The sequence below is a fragment of the Bacillus rossius genome, chromosome 3 (genome assembly GCF_032445375.1).
Source record: "Bacillus rossius redtenbacheri isolate Brsri chromosome 3, Brsri_v3, whole genome shotgun sequence".
NCBI lineage: Eukaryota > Metazoa > Arthropoda > Insecta > Phasmatodea > Bacillidae > Bacillus > Bacillus rossius.
In genome coordinates, this window is record NC_086332.1 from 62,645,947 (window position 1) to 62,660,199 (window position 14,253).

The 14,253-nt window shown below is 35.2% G+C and overlaps 1 protein-coding gene across 13 annotated transcripts in view; it reads left to right on the plus strand.

The window, feature by feature from the left end:
* Nucleotides 1–8,156, plus strand: part of LOC134530784 (phosphatase and actin regulator 1) — a 519,177-nt gene extending 511,021 nt beyond the window's left edge. For all 13 annotated transcript variants that reach the window (XM_063365977.1, XM_063365975.1, XM_063365979.1 and 10 more), the window contains 2 exons: nucleotides 4,103–4,275; nucleotides 5,720–8,156. In XM_063365977.1, coding sequence (XP_063222047.1) covers nucleotides 4,103–4,275; nucleotides 5,720–5,735 — 189 coding nt within the window. In that variant the 3' untranslated portion in view covers nucleotides 5,736–8,156. The remainder of the gene's footprint in view (nucleotides 1–4,102; nucleotides 4,276–5,719) is intronic.
* The last annotated feature ends 6,097 nt before the right edge of the window (nucleotides 8,157–14,253 follow it).

Sequence of the window (14,253 nt, forward strand, 5' to 3'; positions counted from 1 at the left end):
ATTGTGGAAAATGCCTAGTAGGATAGAAACATCAAGCCTAAGTTTTAGGAATGTCCACATTCTTGTTTTTTTTTTGTAGTTTTCTGTTGGCTGTAAATTGCTAGCAAATACACAAACTGCAAATTAAAAATAATAAGTCTTTCCTGTCGATTTACTGCCACCCTTTGCATATTATCGAATGCTGAGCCGTCATAGTTAAGGCAGATCTCAGGAGAGTTATTACAATGGAATCTGTGCTCGCATTTTCATGTGGCCATCATAACTAAGCCGTCACACCAGAGATGGCATGGTCGCTATGACAGTGGCGAGTAAAAGAACAATGTTTGTCCTGCTGGTGTACGTCATAGATTTATAACTTAGCAAACAAACTAACAAAGTAAAATATTTTGTCTCAAATTTACGTTGTGATCACTTCTGGTACTATAAGACAGCAAAAACAATTTCAGCACCCTGCTGTGAGTAATGTCGAAGCCTGTTCAAACTAAATCTGAATAAAACCGCAATTGGTCATACAGCCACTCGCACTAAAAGGTGTGCTCTCAAAAACAAATACCATTTAATTTTGGCCAAAAAAATAAATGTATAGGAGTGACAGGCAGTAGCATTGAAAGTTTGAATCATTTTTTAAATTGTAATACCAAGCTTAATTATAAAAGCATAATCTTCATACAGATATTACAGGGTGGTGAGTTGGTTATGTTATAACCAAAGAACAAAGCTAAAATGGTACTTAATACTAAAATTAAAAATAGATAATATCATAATAGCGTGCACACTTAGTTAAACAATTACAGTAATACTTTAAAATAGATAATATCATAATAGCATGCACACTTAGTTAAACAATTACAGTAATACTTTAAAAAAAAAAAAAAAAATTGAATCACTTAAAATAATTTAAAAATATTTTAGTGGCTACGTGACGTAACTATTAAAGTAATACAAAATTACTTTTTTAAGCCCAGTTCTCTATAGCACATGGGCATTTACCATTTCTTATATTACTCATCTTAAACACCTTCACGTCTTTTTGAAAATTTTAAGACCTTTTAAAATCACTTCCAAGTTATTACTGGCGTACATAAAGGGACTCTTCATTTGACGTCACCATTAAAACAGATGTTTAGCTCTCTCAGTTTAAATTTGCAACCAATATTAAAATTTCCAAAACTCCGGCGGTATAGTTCACAAAAATACATTGCAGTTTATTCTTTATCAGGAGGCAGGATAAAGGGAGTCGGCTACACTTGGGCTGGGGATACCTCATCCAGTGTGTAAGATTCGCACACTCCATTGACACAAGGCATGCTGATACAGTAAATTTACACTCCATGTAGTGTGAATCACACCAAATGGAAAATGTCATCTTGCAAAGTCTGTAGTAGTGTCTGTAACCAAATTCGTATAACATAAATACCTAAACGTAATCGCGTTCCGGATTGCGAAAAACTCTCATCATTGGTGTTGACCCCTTCTGACGCCTGCAGTTTACCACCCACAAGACACTGTCCAGCTCAACAGCTAACTGGCTTCTCATGTCAGACCTCTCTTTTTACCCTCCTTCGCGCACCAGACCCATGCAAAATCACATCATTCGTAACATAAAATTCAATGCACACACGAAAAATTACCTAATTAAATTGAGTAGCCATACAATATATAAAATACTACCACTAAAATATAAAATACAGTTACAATAGTTAAACGTTCATAAAGTTTATAACCACTTTTCTTTGACTCGTGGCTAATCCAAAAAACTATCTTAAATATCTAAAAATAAAGAGCAATCTTAAAAGCTTATTTCAAAAACATTGCCAATTAAGAGAAACCAAAATAAACATAACAAAGGTAACTAAAATCGCATAAAAATTTTTCAAAGATCAGCATGCACTCTTAACCAAGGGTTACAATGGTTGACGTCTACAGCAGCAATAATTTATATGTAGTATCAAACAGGAAAGTGTTGCACCATCTAGTGTCATATCTTTGACCATCTAGTAAAAATGGAGGACAGCTTAATTTTTTTTAAGTTATTTTTTTTACACAAGTTAGTCTTTTTTTGTGAAGAAATCCTTAGTTTCTTTTGAAAATGCCTAAGTAATGCCATTTATGAAGTCGGGACATTTGATTCAAACCAAATAATGCCAGAAGAAAAGAAAACTAATAGAGAGTTCATTTTCTGTGTATGTTTTTTGTTTCAGTAAGGTTATGGTTTACGCGCATGATTTTTGGTACATCCATGTAATTCCGTTAAAAAAAGTACGTGCAGGAGAAGATAGTGTTTTTTTTTACGGGAAAATATAAAAAAAATTCCGAAAAGAGTATTTTTGATTATGTACTAATGTTGCTAGATTATGCAGCAATGGACTTTTTTCTCTAGTTATAGTTGTTTTCAAATAAAACTCAGTAGTTGAATGTAATTCTGAAAAAGCCTTTTATCCATAAAAAATTTAAAAAAACAAAAATTTAAACTTTGTCATGTTTTAAAGTTCTTCTGTAAGAGGTCTATGTAATTAAAGTAGTTTACCAGTAGCTTACCGTTTGATCGACTGATTAGGTACGTTAAATCTAGCATCAAATTGTGATTTGAAAGTTAGCTCTTTTAACCTGAACAACTGTCCTTACTAATTTTATAGTATTTTTAATGTAGCTAACCTTACCTAACCCACAGTCCACACTATTATAAATTTAGCTAAACTGTTTTACACTGTAAAACTGTAAATCCCGGATTCAATTTATTAATTGACTATATACTGGCAGACAATGTAGTCTGGAAATGTTTGGCAAGTTTAAAACAAAGTAAGCAAACAGTAAGTAACCTTTTTGCACCACTGCAAAAAAAAATTCCTTAAAAATTTGAACTTGTAAGGGAATATAGTTTTAGTGGATTTGTTTAGTTTTAACTTTGTGCAGGCACCAGCGTTGTGCAGTTGTCGAGTTGGCAGTCTCTGTTTTGACTGTGTGCCGAGATTAACCGCCCTCGCAATTTGTTTGTCCCGAGGAGCATTGTTTGATAATGCTGACATGTCGCTTGGTGGCTCAGCGAGTTAAAATCAGTTCAGACACTGCATTATTTGAATACACAAAGATGCTTGTGTAGAGCGCGCCAATGTCAGTCTAGTGCAACATTGGAGGTTACTAAGAGTAAGAGAAATGCATTGAGCAACTAAAAAAATGAAATAGACAAATGTAAATAAAAATAAACTTAATGGATTCAAGAAGAGTTTCGCTGTAACTAAACATAGTTTATATAAGCAGCTGTTGGGTAAATAACTACGATTTAAAATGTCATTACACTTATAAATCTATTTTAAAACGTATGATTTGGTGAAATGGATCAGATTTCACAATTTCTGTCTCCTGGTTGTTGTAATGTGATGTAATAATTTTGTTTTTATGGGAATCCATTGTTTTCATTTCAGTTCTATTTATTGAGCATTTTATAAACCCAGAAGAATAAAAAAAAATAGGCAAATTTTGCAGGGAAAATCAAGGAACAGTAGCAGACTCAAAATTTATAAACTCCCCCCACCCCAAAAAGTTCATGCAATATAGAATTACTTTATTCTCATGTTCTAATTTGATATTCATATTCGAGAATATTTTGCTATTGGTATTAAAATTTTAAGTAAAAACTGGTATTGGCACAGGTCTGGTTATTATTGTTTGTTGAACAAAATTCTGAATTAGAACAGAGTAAAACCAGTAGAAAGGTAGCTACACACAACCTACAAAGGTTAACAGTAAAAATTTGATGAGCCAGGGTACCCAAGTTTGGATTGGCTTGCATGTCATGAAGTTTTGTAACTGTAGTTTTTCATTTGTGACAGGTATTTCCTAAGTTGGTTTATTCCTATATGTATAAACATACAGCCTAACTCTGAATTTAATTCAAGTAAAAAATAATAATTTCTACAAAACTAAACAATCCATGCATCTATTGCTAATTTTATTCGTAGTTTATCTGCAACATTGGGATCACACACACCTAATGCAAATGTTTGGGTAAGAGAAAAACTTATAAATGTGTTCCATAAATTTCAGAACACATGTCATTGTAATTTTGGCATGCCTGTTTTTATAACGTGTGTGTTTCTCGCAGATAATTCGCTTCAATGACTACATTGAAGTGACGCAAGCGCATGAGTACGACAGGCGTGCGGACAAGCCCTGGACGCGGTTGACGCCCAAAGACAAGGCTGCCATCCGCAAGGAGCTGAATGAGTTCAAAAGCTCGGAAATGGAAGTCCACGAAGACAGCCGGCACCTGACGAGGTGAGGAGGACTCTAAGAGTACTGCAGCATAGCTCTATACCTGTTTCCATGTCCTCGTCCCTGTTTCATTGTGGTAGTGATTACAGCATGTTAACATGTTCTTTTATTCCAGGTATTTTTTTGTTTTTTAAGATTTATCTTCAATATCATGTTGTATGATGTTGTTCCATTATCTTGGGTGTCCCCTGTTACTTATGTACTTGCTTTTATACATCACTTTTGCACTAAAGTGTATACATATTTCACTATTAACTCACTGATTGTCTTGTTCCTGCCTTGTTGCATCAGCCCATGAACTGTTTGTGCTTCAGACCATGCAAAGTTGATGCCCAAGGTCAGCAGAATTACATATTGTTCCCTTGAGACAATCAGAGAAGTACCTTGTATGTTTCACACTACAAGACTACATACTAGTTGTAGTTAGAAGCCATGCCCAGTACTCCATCTCTTTATAGCAACATAAAAAAACAAAGGCTCTGTAAACCCTTTGTTTTTCAATTTGTGCCCTTCACTCACTGAATCACTGGTAAAAGTGTTCAGACAGCTCGGAATCTTGCAGTTGCAGTCGTCGCCGTCTGCCATCTTGACGAACAAACCTTTCCAAGTTGTATTTAACCCAGCAACTCTGTTCACACATCCTTTTGGTTTAAAGCCCAGTATGGGTGAATTTATAATTTTCAGTAGTGGATTTCTCTCATATTTTAAATTTTATTTTTCACTTCTGACACCACAAAGCACTCTTTGAGGCTGCTGGAATTATCAGCTCCATTCTTTGGTAGGCCTTTTTGTTTTGCACACATCTTTCAAGCTGTACTCCGTAGTTAGATGGAAAGGTGTTGCTTGGAATGAATCAGCAGATCCAAAAAATAGGCAGAGCCCTACAGAACCAAATGGTTCATACTCTGCACTGCATACCTACACATCAACTGTTCTAAAAAATGTCATCACAATAATAATAGTGTGTGTATCCAAGTTTTGCTCACCATGCACTACATAAGCGACCATATTTTAAACGGGTATAGCATTTGAAATAAAATATTGTGTTCAAGCAGATTTTTCAACCTCCTTGGCCACAATCAGATGCACATTTCCTTGTCTTAACTCTTCTTTTGTCCCCCTTACCTTTCTCATTCTTTACTCCCATGCTGAGCTTGCAAGATGTTCGGCACATACTATACCTACTCTTTAAGCAACAGCTTAGATGGTTTACACAGACCCCATATTTCAATAGTGTTCTGGTAATGGGAGTCCCAAAGGTGTGAATAGTAGTGTTAAGTTCACTTGTAGAATTGATGGAATTTAATTTTTTTTCTTTTCCAATTGCTAAAACTTGTAGTGGGAGTGTCTTGTTCCACAAGCTTGTAAATGATTACTGCCTTTAGTGCTGGCTAAAGCAACTAGCGAGGTTAGAATGATGTTCTGATGAGAAAACTGTGTGTTCCAGATTCCACAGGCCATGACAGCTGCAAGGAATAGGTAAAGAACATGGTTGTTTTGAAACAGCAGAAAATCATTGGCGGCAGCTCAAGACAATTTTAGTGCCAGAAATCATTTTAAAAAACTATTGCCAACAAGTGTGTGAAGAGATGAGAATGAACTCGTATGAACTAAATAGCTTTTTTCTCCTCTTTGTTACGTGAAGCTCACCACCTCTGTTGGACATTTAATTCTTTCTATGCATAAATGAAGTTCTATTTTGTTGTGCGTGTGCATCTGAATCGAACAATTTTTTTAATATTTTTCTTCTGTACATAGTAGCATTATTTGCAATATTTGCATTTGACCATTTTTAAACGTGAATGGTGCGACAAAAAAGTAGTGCGTTTTAGGAGCACGTGTTACGTTTTTCATTGTTGGTTCTTAGGCGTAACACAATAGTTTCCTGTTGTTTTTTCGAAGCGACCTTATGAATTAAAAGAAATATGCTATTTTTCACACATACCACAGTAAATGGTCTAAATGTATGTAACTGTGTATGTTTATCTGTTGAGCGTCAACCTTCGTGTAGTTTCCTTCAGTTAAATTTTGTTAATTGGTATAGAGAAAAAACACCTCATACCATTGATAAAGTGGTACAAAGCAAGTGACAATGTTTTCATCATCATGACTGCAGTCTTTCATTATAGGTGAGGAAGTTTCGTGTTTCTTATTATTGTAAATAATATTCTTGAGCAACCATAAACCATCTTGGATTGCTAAGTAAATGTGATATGAATGAAGTGTGATCTTTGTTTTGCCGTCTGATTTAAAATTCTCTACTGCAAACTGTGGCATGAGAACAATTTTTTATATGAGACGATATAATTATTCCAAAAATATATTTACATAACAGTATTGTCTATCATTTCTTATGACTGAAGTGTGATCATGCAAAATAGTGTTCCATTCAAAAGTTATACCTAATACTTAAGTGTAGGAAAATAACAAGTGAATAATCCAGTCATTAAAAGTAGAAAACAATTAGGTTTCTTATTGTTACTAGTACATGCTGCTTATTTAAATGCTTACTTTCGTTAGGTGTTTTGTATCCATGGAAACCAATTCCGGTAGACAAAAATGTAACCTTACTTTATTAAGGCTGTCAGTACTGAGGCCAAAGTTCTTTATCGATGAAGAATTGGTTGGTACGTAATTTCTTTTTGTTAACAATTTTTAAGTTAAGTATTTTAATAATTGTGTGTCTACTCTATTTTTAAATGTAAAATTTTCAGGTTATTAGGATAAAAGTGCATTAACTAGTGATTCGATAATTCAGAACCAAATGTTACATTTTAAAAAAGCATTTATATGGATTGCTTACAATGGTAAAAATTGTGATCGAATTGAAAAAGCTTGTTTGTTGGCGAATGAAAACTACTGTTGTGCACTTTTCCTGGTATGCTTTGTGAGCAACATTTTGGGCATGTGGCAATAACGATAAAGAGTTTGGTTTGCACTACTAGCATTGGCGTGTTGAGTGCAAACACAGCTCCCAGTGGATGCTGCAGATGAAATAATATATATATATATATAACTATATCTATTGAAACAGAACTTTAGTAATGTTCAATGTTTGTGTTTTTATAATTTTTTTTTTACTCCTAAGTTAAATACTTATTAATGATAGTTTGTAATTTTTTTTAAATTACGGCACTGATATTTTATGTACATTAAATGATACACAATGAATATCACAGCTGTGTAGAAAAGATTTGCTACTACATATTTTCTAACTAAAAAAAAAAAAAAAGAAATATTATGTTCTAGTATTTGATAAACATCTAGGAATACGCATGGTTAATGTATTTACTAGCAATAGATTACCCACGGTGCAGTTCTTGTTAGATCATTATCTAATTGTTTCAATTTTCAGGCTAAAACTTGTGTTACCTGTTTTGGCACCTGTAGAAATTTTGTGAAGGTTTCTCCAAACTGAAATTTTGTTTTACAAAAACTAATTTTTTTTGAGATGTATTTTGTAAAGTGTATACGATAATAATGCTAGGTAAGAGTAAATTGTTTCAAACTTAATTTCAAGCATCAAATGACAGTATACAGAAATGAAATTAGATTATTCTTGTTTACTTGAGTCTTGTAAATGCATGCACAAACATAAAATTATCGTGACTTGTGTATAGCAAGTTACATCAATGAGTAAGTACTGTATAATACTGAAATTATTTTTACGTCTATCATGTACGAAGTCATTGGGAGCTGTGTTAATATAAAATTGTATAGCTTGAAGTGGGTGTTAATAGGTTTTATAATCTGTGGTTTTTTCAAAAACAAAAAGTGGTTTTTCTGTCCAACCAATGGAGCTTGTAAAATGCTTTGTACAGTTTGTTACATAAGTGTGCTACTGTCTCTTAGAACATGTAACTGAATAAAACTGTAACTATGTATTTGTATATATGCATACATATAATACAATGACTTCAATTTCTACTTGTTTCAATGAAACTGAAACATGTCTTCCAAATAAAAGAAACATTGGTTCAGAGAACTAGGCTGTGTTTGTGGACATGGTTTCAGACTACAATTTACCGAGAATACATCTTCTCCCATCACCATTCTGAAAGTAAAGCTATTTATTAACGGGATACAGGAGCCAGTCTTGTCAGTCATTATCCGGTAGAGCGCGCAGGTGTCGCGAATGTGCAGTGCTTGGCTGGGGCGAGGCTTACCCCGTGTGTGGGGTTGCCAAGTAGTCAGACGCGCGCTGGCCACTGTCACAGTGCCCCGGTTATCTGCCTCCCTGCCACCCTATGTTTCCTCACGGCCAGACACCAGCTCTGCCGGGATCCACGGCCTTCACATGTTGTGTGCGTTATTTGTGCAATGCTATTTTACATACCTTTTCAATTAAACCAGTTGTCAACTACAGTATCTTGTGCTGCAACAATTTATTGATCTGTAATTTAGCTACTATTTGAAGAGTGTGACTTATAGCGAGAGATTCTGATGTAAAATCTCGTGATTTTGTGGTATAATTTCGAGCATAAACAGAAATTAAAAAATAATAATTCCCAGTCTTATCACACTAATCAATTAAAAAAACCTTTCACTCTATAAGAAATATCTACTTTAAATTGTACTTAATACTTTAATAAAGTAAAGTCTTAAATACTTCCTGAAATGTACTGGTACAAACACTATTGATTTAAATTAACATGTTGGCATTGGTTTTTAAACAGAGAAATTATTTTATTTCAAGCATGACACTACGATACACATATTACATTTAGTAAAATAAATGTCTATATAAATTTATAAGTTCAAATTTTATTTACAAATAAACTTAAAATAAGTGTTTGATAACCCAAATTCTTTAAAAAAAATAATTGTATTGCTTTTACGATTGAAATATGATCATAATATTATTAACACTGTTATATTATAGTAGTGGAGCACAATAGGGGATTTTGGGATTTACCTACTCGAGTGCAGCAAATGAACATAAGGGAGGATACCTTGCATCCTATTAATACCTCCACCATATATAAGCCCTTTATATAGAAATCTGCATCTAGGGCAACCCATCAGAATAGTAAAAACAAAATTGATGAAATACTCAAGCGTGACAGATTAAGGTAAGGTTGGGTTAGTTACTAGCTGAAAAGTATGCATTTCAATAATCTGAAGATTTTTGTGTAACGTAAGGGAGTGGGAGGGTCACAAACTTGCAAAAAAAAAGTCTTGACATTCTCAAGCACGGTTGAATTGGTTTTTATTTTGAAGGACATAATGCAAGAATAATGGAAAAATATAATCTGCCGATTTCAACAAGCAGAAGTAACAAAAATCGTCTAAAAAATTGTGTGCGACATTCTCAAGCACGGTTGAATTGGTTTTTATTTTGAAGGACATAATGCAAGAATAATGGAAAAATATAATCTGCCGATTTCAACAAGCAGAAGTAACAAAAATCGTCTAAAAAATTGTGTGCGTGTAACTGGGGTAAAGCATGTATTCCTCACTCTGCGTCTCTCTTTCCCTTTCACTTTTTCCCTTTCTCTAACTCTTTCGCACCGTCCCCACATTGTTTCTGTCACCATGACGCCATCCCAGCTGATCACAATACAATACATTCGTGTTACTATACAATTTACAACGCTCTGGTTTGTGTTTTAAAATGAGTTTTATGAAATGAAGTGTGTTTTCTGTTTACAAGATACATTTTAAAAAATTGTTAAATTTAAGTCAGAAACAATAAAAATATGTAAGATAGTTTTGGAGTATCGTCGATACAAACGGGTTCTTAGGAAATCGCAGACAACGTACGAAAATTAGAAATGACCCGGTTCGTTGGTAATCAACTACCAGAAGCGTATGAAGATGTCATAAAACCAATTATTCTAGGAGATACTTCTGATTTAGGTAAATATATTTCTTTTCAATACTTCGTCAGTCTTTTGAATGGGAGCATTTTTAGGGTTCACTTAACATTCCCTTTGAATATCTGACACACGCAAATAAATTCCCCCCCCCCCCCCCCCCCCCCCCCCCCCTCAATTTTCTACCCTTTGGGATAGCCACCCACACCATGCAAGCTGGCAGAATACTATATTTTTGATATCAGACACCTAAACTATCAATATCTGACACGCTCAAGTATTTCTGTTTTTTTTTTTTTTTTTTTTTTTTACATTGTTGAAAACCTTTAGATGCTTCCCCCACCGCTGTAAGAGAAAACATTATATAACCTTCACTTATACCTATCATCTAATCTTCAAAATCCAAGATGTCCCCACGACGCTCGAGCAAATCTCCATTTAGCCCCTCTGGATCCCGTACTATTAGGACTGTGTCAAAAACACGGAAGAACAAATGCATAACATTTTGGAAACCATAACTGAAGTAATCTCTTTGATGTTTGATGTTTTTCTTTCATGATTCTTGAGCTTCTTTTACAAAGTTAGGCTCTCGCGCCTTTAGGCCTCGTGTAATTAATGGATCTGCTATCTCTTGAAGTAAGCACTCCTCAAAAAATTGCTGTAGCTTTGGAAGCATGTATTTTCATGATTTTCTCTGTCCAACAAAATTCTTTCAACGTGGAAGTCATTTTTCGTATAAACTACAAAGTCACCATATTTTCTACTGCAAATGCCAATTTGACCTTGAATCTGGTAAAAAAAATTATGGGTTTTCTTAGTTGCAACTGTCCAAGTTTTTCTTCCAGATACATAATTTACTTTTTTGAAACATAGTCCCCTAATTTATCGTCCGTAGCTGAAAATAAGCATTTAACTTCCAGAAAGCCATTGTCTCCCACTAATCCATCTAGAGATGCTCCGAGAAATGGAAAGCGCGGGTGTACAAAAATGCCACAATCTTCGACTTACATTTTTTAATTTGGAATACATATTCTTAGCCACATTTTTGTTGACTCATCCAAATTTATCTCTCTGTGATACAAAATTGATTTTACTAGACAGTGGCAGGATGTATGTGTTTTTCTTTTTACTATAGAACCAAAATTAGATGCTGTAAGTCTGTTCATACGAGCATCCCTCTATTTAGTGTTCTCGTGTTGACCAACAGTACTTCTTTCCAACTCATGAATATGTTGTAATGTTGTTGCAGCCCGGTTCAGGTTTTCGACTTTCGAGGAGAAACTTCATCTTTGTATAAAAGTTCTTCAGGACTTAACAATTCTTCAAGACACAAAATATCTTAAGCACTTGGACCATACTCCAAATCAAGAGCAGGAGTATTTTTTGGTCGTCTCTTTTTCTTTAGAGGGCCATTTCGTACTGGAGACAGCGAACTGAATGGTGTTTCTCTTTTTTTAACTGTTTTGAAGTACTTTCCTGGGCTTCGACCAAATTTGTTTTTCCATGGAATGAACTTTTAGCAAAGTTTACCTGTTTTACATCTGAAAACTTAGCTACCATACTCATATCACTCAGCCTGATTTGAGTTTTGTTAAGTATGAGTCTTATCAGCTTTCATCACCATAGGATCAAGAGCCTTTTCAATGGCTTCCATAATCCCCAACTTTTTTTATCAATTACATAAAATTTTTGTCATTGGTATTTTTTCTTTTACAGTATTCTGTACAGCAGTTTTCATAACAACCGAATTCATGGTAAGGACCATTTTTTATGTCCAGTTTCAGTTGAATGACACATACATACAATAGGAGATTTTCCAGCACTTTCAATTGCCTTTCTAGCGCCGGATTTTAATCTTACGATTCTTGATTCAAGCAAACGTCGCGCAGGAGGTGGAAATAACATATTTCTCAAAATTTTGTGCAAATGGTTTCAATAATTTTTTACATTGTGATTTGCATACTCAACTTATAACTTCCCTTCCATAAGGAACTCACTGCTTTATTATAGAGTAAACACTCTAATCTCCGTCACCAATGTAAAACTTGCTGTGCTGCTCAATACTCATGCAGAACCCTTCTACAATTATAGTTTGTTCCATTCCAGTGCTTGGACCACTATAGTTTTTAAAACAAAGATGTTCCCTTCACCTTTTTGTCTTTGAGTCTTGCAAATTCGCACGTGGAGCAATACTTTCCTTTCAGTCCCAGGTACAAGACTTGGTTTGTTTCGGCTCTGATAATTCAACCCTTCAAAAGAAAAGAAAAAGTTAATATACATGTTTTGAATGGATTTTATAAGTACTGAAATATTTTGTTTAGTGAACAACAGACTACAGAGCAACTACTGTTATAACTATATAACTAATGTTATAAACGGGGAGATAACTCGCCACTCCACTTGTTGAATTGTAACTACGTCCGTAAGTCCTCTTGTTCCAGCCGCCATCCCCGACGACACTAATAAATGGTGTACCATTTTTTACGTTCTTTTTGGCAATAGCTAGTTCTTTTTCTTTTCTGCCCATTCTCTATAATTTTCCTGGAAAGTTGTTCTTGCCAAAACTAAATAAAAATAACACTATTGTGTTAATAGCGTTAAGAAAACTTATGCAAATGACATGTAAACATGTTTCCCCACACAAATGTAACACATTATAGGGGTGTGCGAATAGTGGATTTTGGTGGTCGAATATTTTTGAATCGAACAGCAAATTTTTTTAAGTAATTGCGAATAATTTGGAAGCCAAAAAATTATTTAACATTTTTTCTAAGATAGATACTGACATAACCATACAGAACACAATTAGTGAAAATAATAATACTATATAAACTTTTGCAGACAAAGTGAAAATTGCACCATGTTTATTAACATATTAACTATTGAAGTAATGTAAACAACCTTAATATTCACATTTCTCAGATTGAAATATTAAAAAATGCAGTGCTATACTTTTTAGAATAAAAAGTAAAATCAAAATTCCATGACCGCAAGGAATAACGTACCTTACCAAGTAAAGACATTTGGGGGGGAAGGGGGTGAGAAATCCTGTGGAGAAACTGTAAAATTTAAAGGAAGTAGGCTGAAAAATAACTTGTTGCACTCATGGGTGCCACATGTTGAGATCCTCTTCGTGAGAACTATACTACAGCCAGCGTTTGTTATCTACCCAAGGTCGACGGCTCACTGAAGACTAGCTGAAATTTGAGATTCAGCGCTTCGTTTCGTGTTGTCACTGGGAGCCCTCACACGTACATACCCACACTACTTGGAGACAGACATTCCTCCAGCTGCCCGAAAGTAGCGGCAATCTCCTGGTAGTTCTGTCAATCTCTTCCCAGGAGTGTCACGTGAAGGTGCCAGACAAAGCTGACATTTCACGTGTTCAAGAATGTGGTAGCGTGGTGGTGGGCGGCGAGTGCTAAGCGATGGTGTTGTCAGCTTGTGACGTGTACATTTATAAATGTTTTGTATGTAAACCTGTTTGGTTTCACCATTTATTACGTGTTTATCTTAAAACATTCGTTGGTTACCAAAAAGTAATCAGTAGGTAGAAACCAAAGTTATAACTGTTAACAGCGATTTTTACTTTCACGCAGTGTTATCCTAATGAAAAATTTAAGTTTCTGCAGAGCGTCACAATACAACTGGGCACATAGCGGCGGTGAGGACTGCCATACACAGTGTGTGAGATAACATTGCGTGAAATAAACCCCACATTATTTGAATGCTGATATTGTTTCCGTAGTTGATAGCTGCCAGACGAACAGTATCAATTGGGTTGGTCGCACAAGCAGCCTTGTCTGAGAGGACAAGCCGGCCGCCTTCCTGTCACGTATCACTGCTTGTTTTGGTATCATTTCAGGCAGGGGCGTAGCCGGGGGGGTTTAGGGGCAAGGTTAGTAGATGGGGAGGTTGCCTCAGATGCGCGCGCATCTTTCTGCGCAGGCAGTGAAGTGACGTCACGTGCAGTCCACCGCCTCGACCTTGCTCCCGTCCCGTCCCCCAGTCAAGACGCGCGCACTTTCACAAATTTATCTTTCCGTCCCGACAAAACTGGACACACTGTCATAGAGGCGATCTCATGACACGCGTACTTCTAGTTTCATCTTCATGTGCACGACGAATTCAGCTACTTTATGTGTACCTCGCGTGTGTGTTTAGA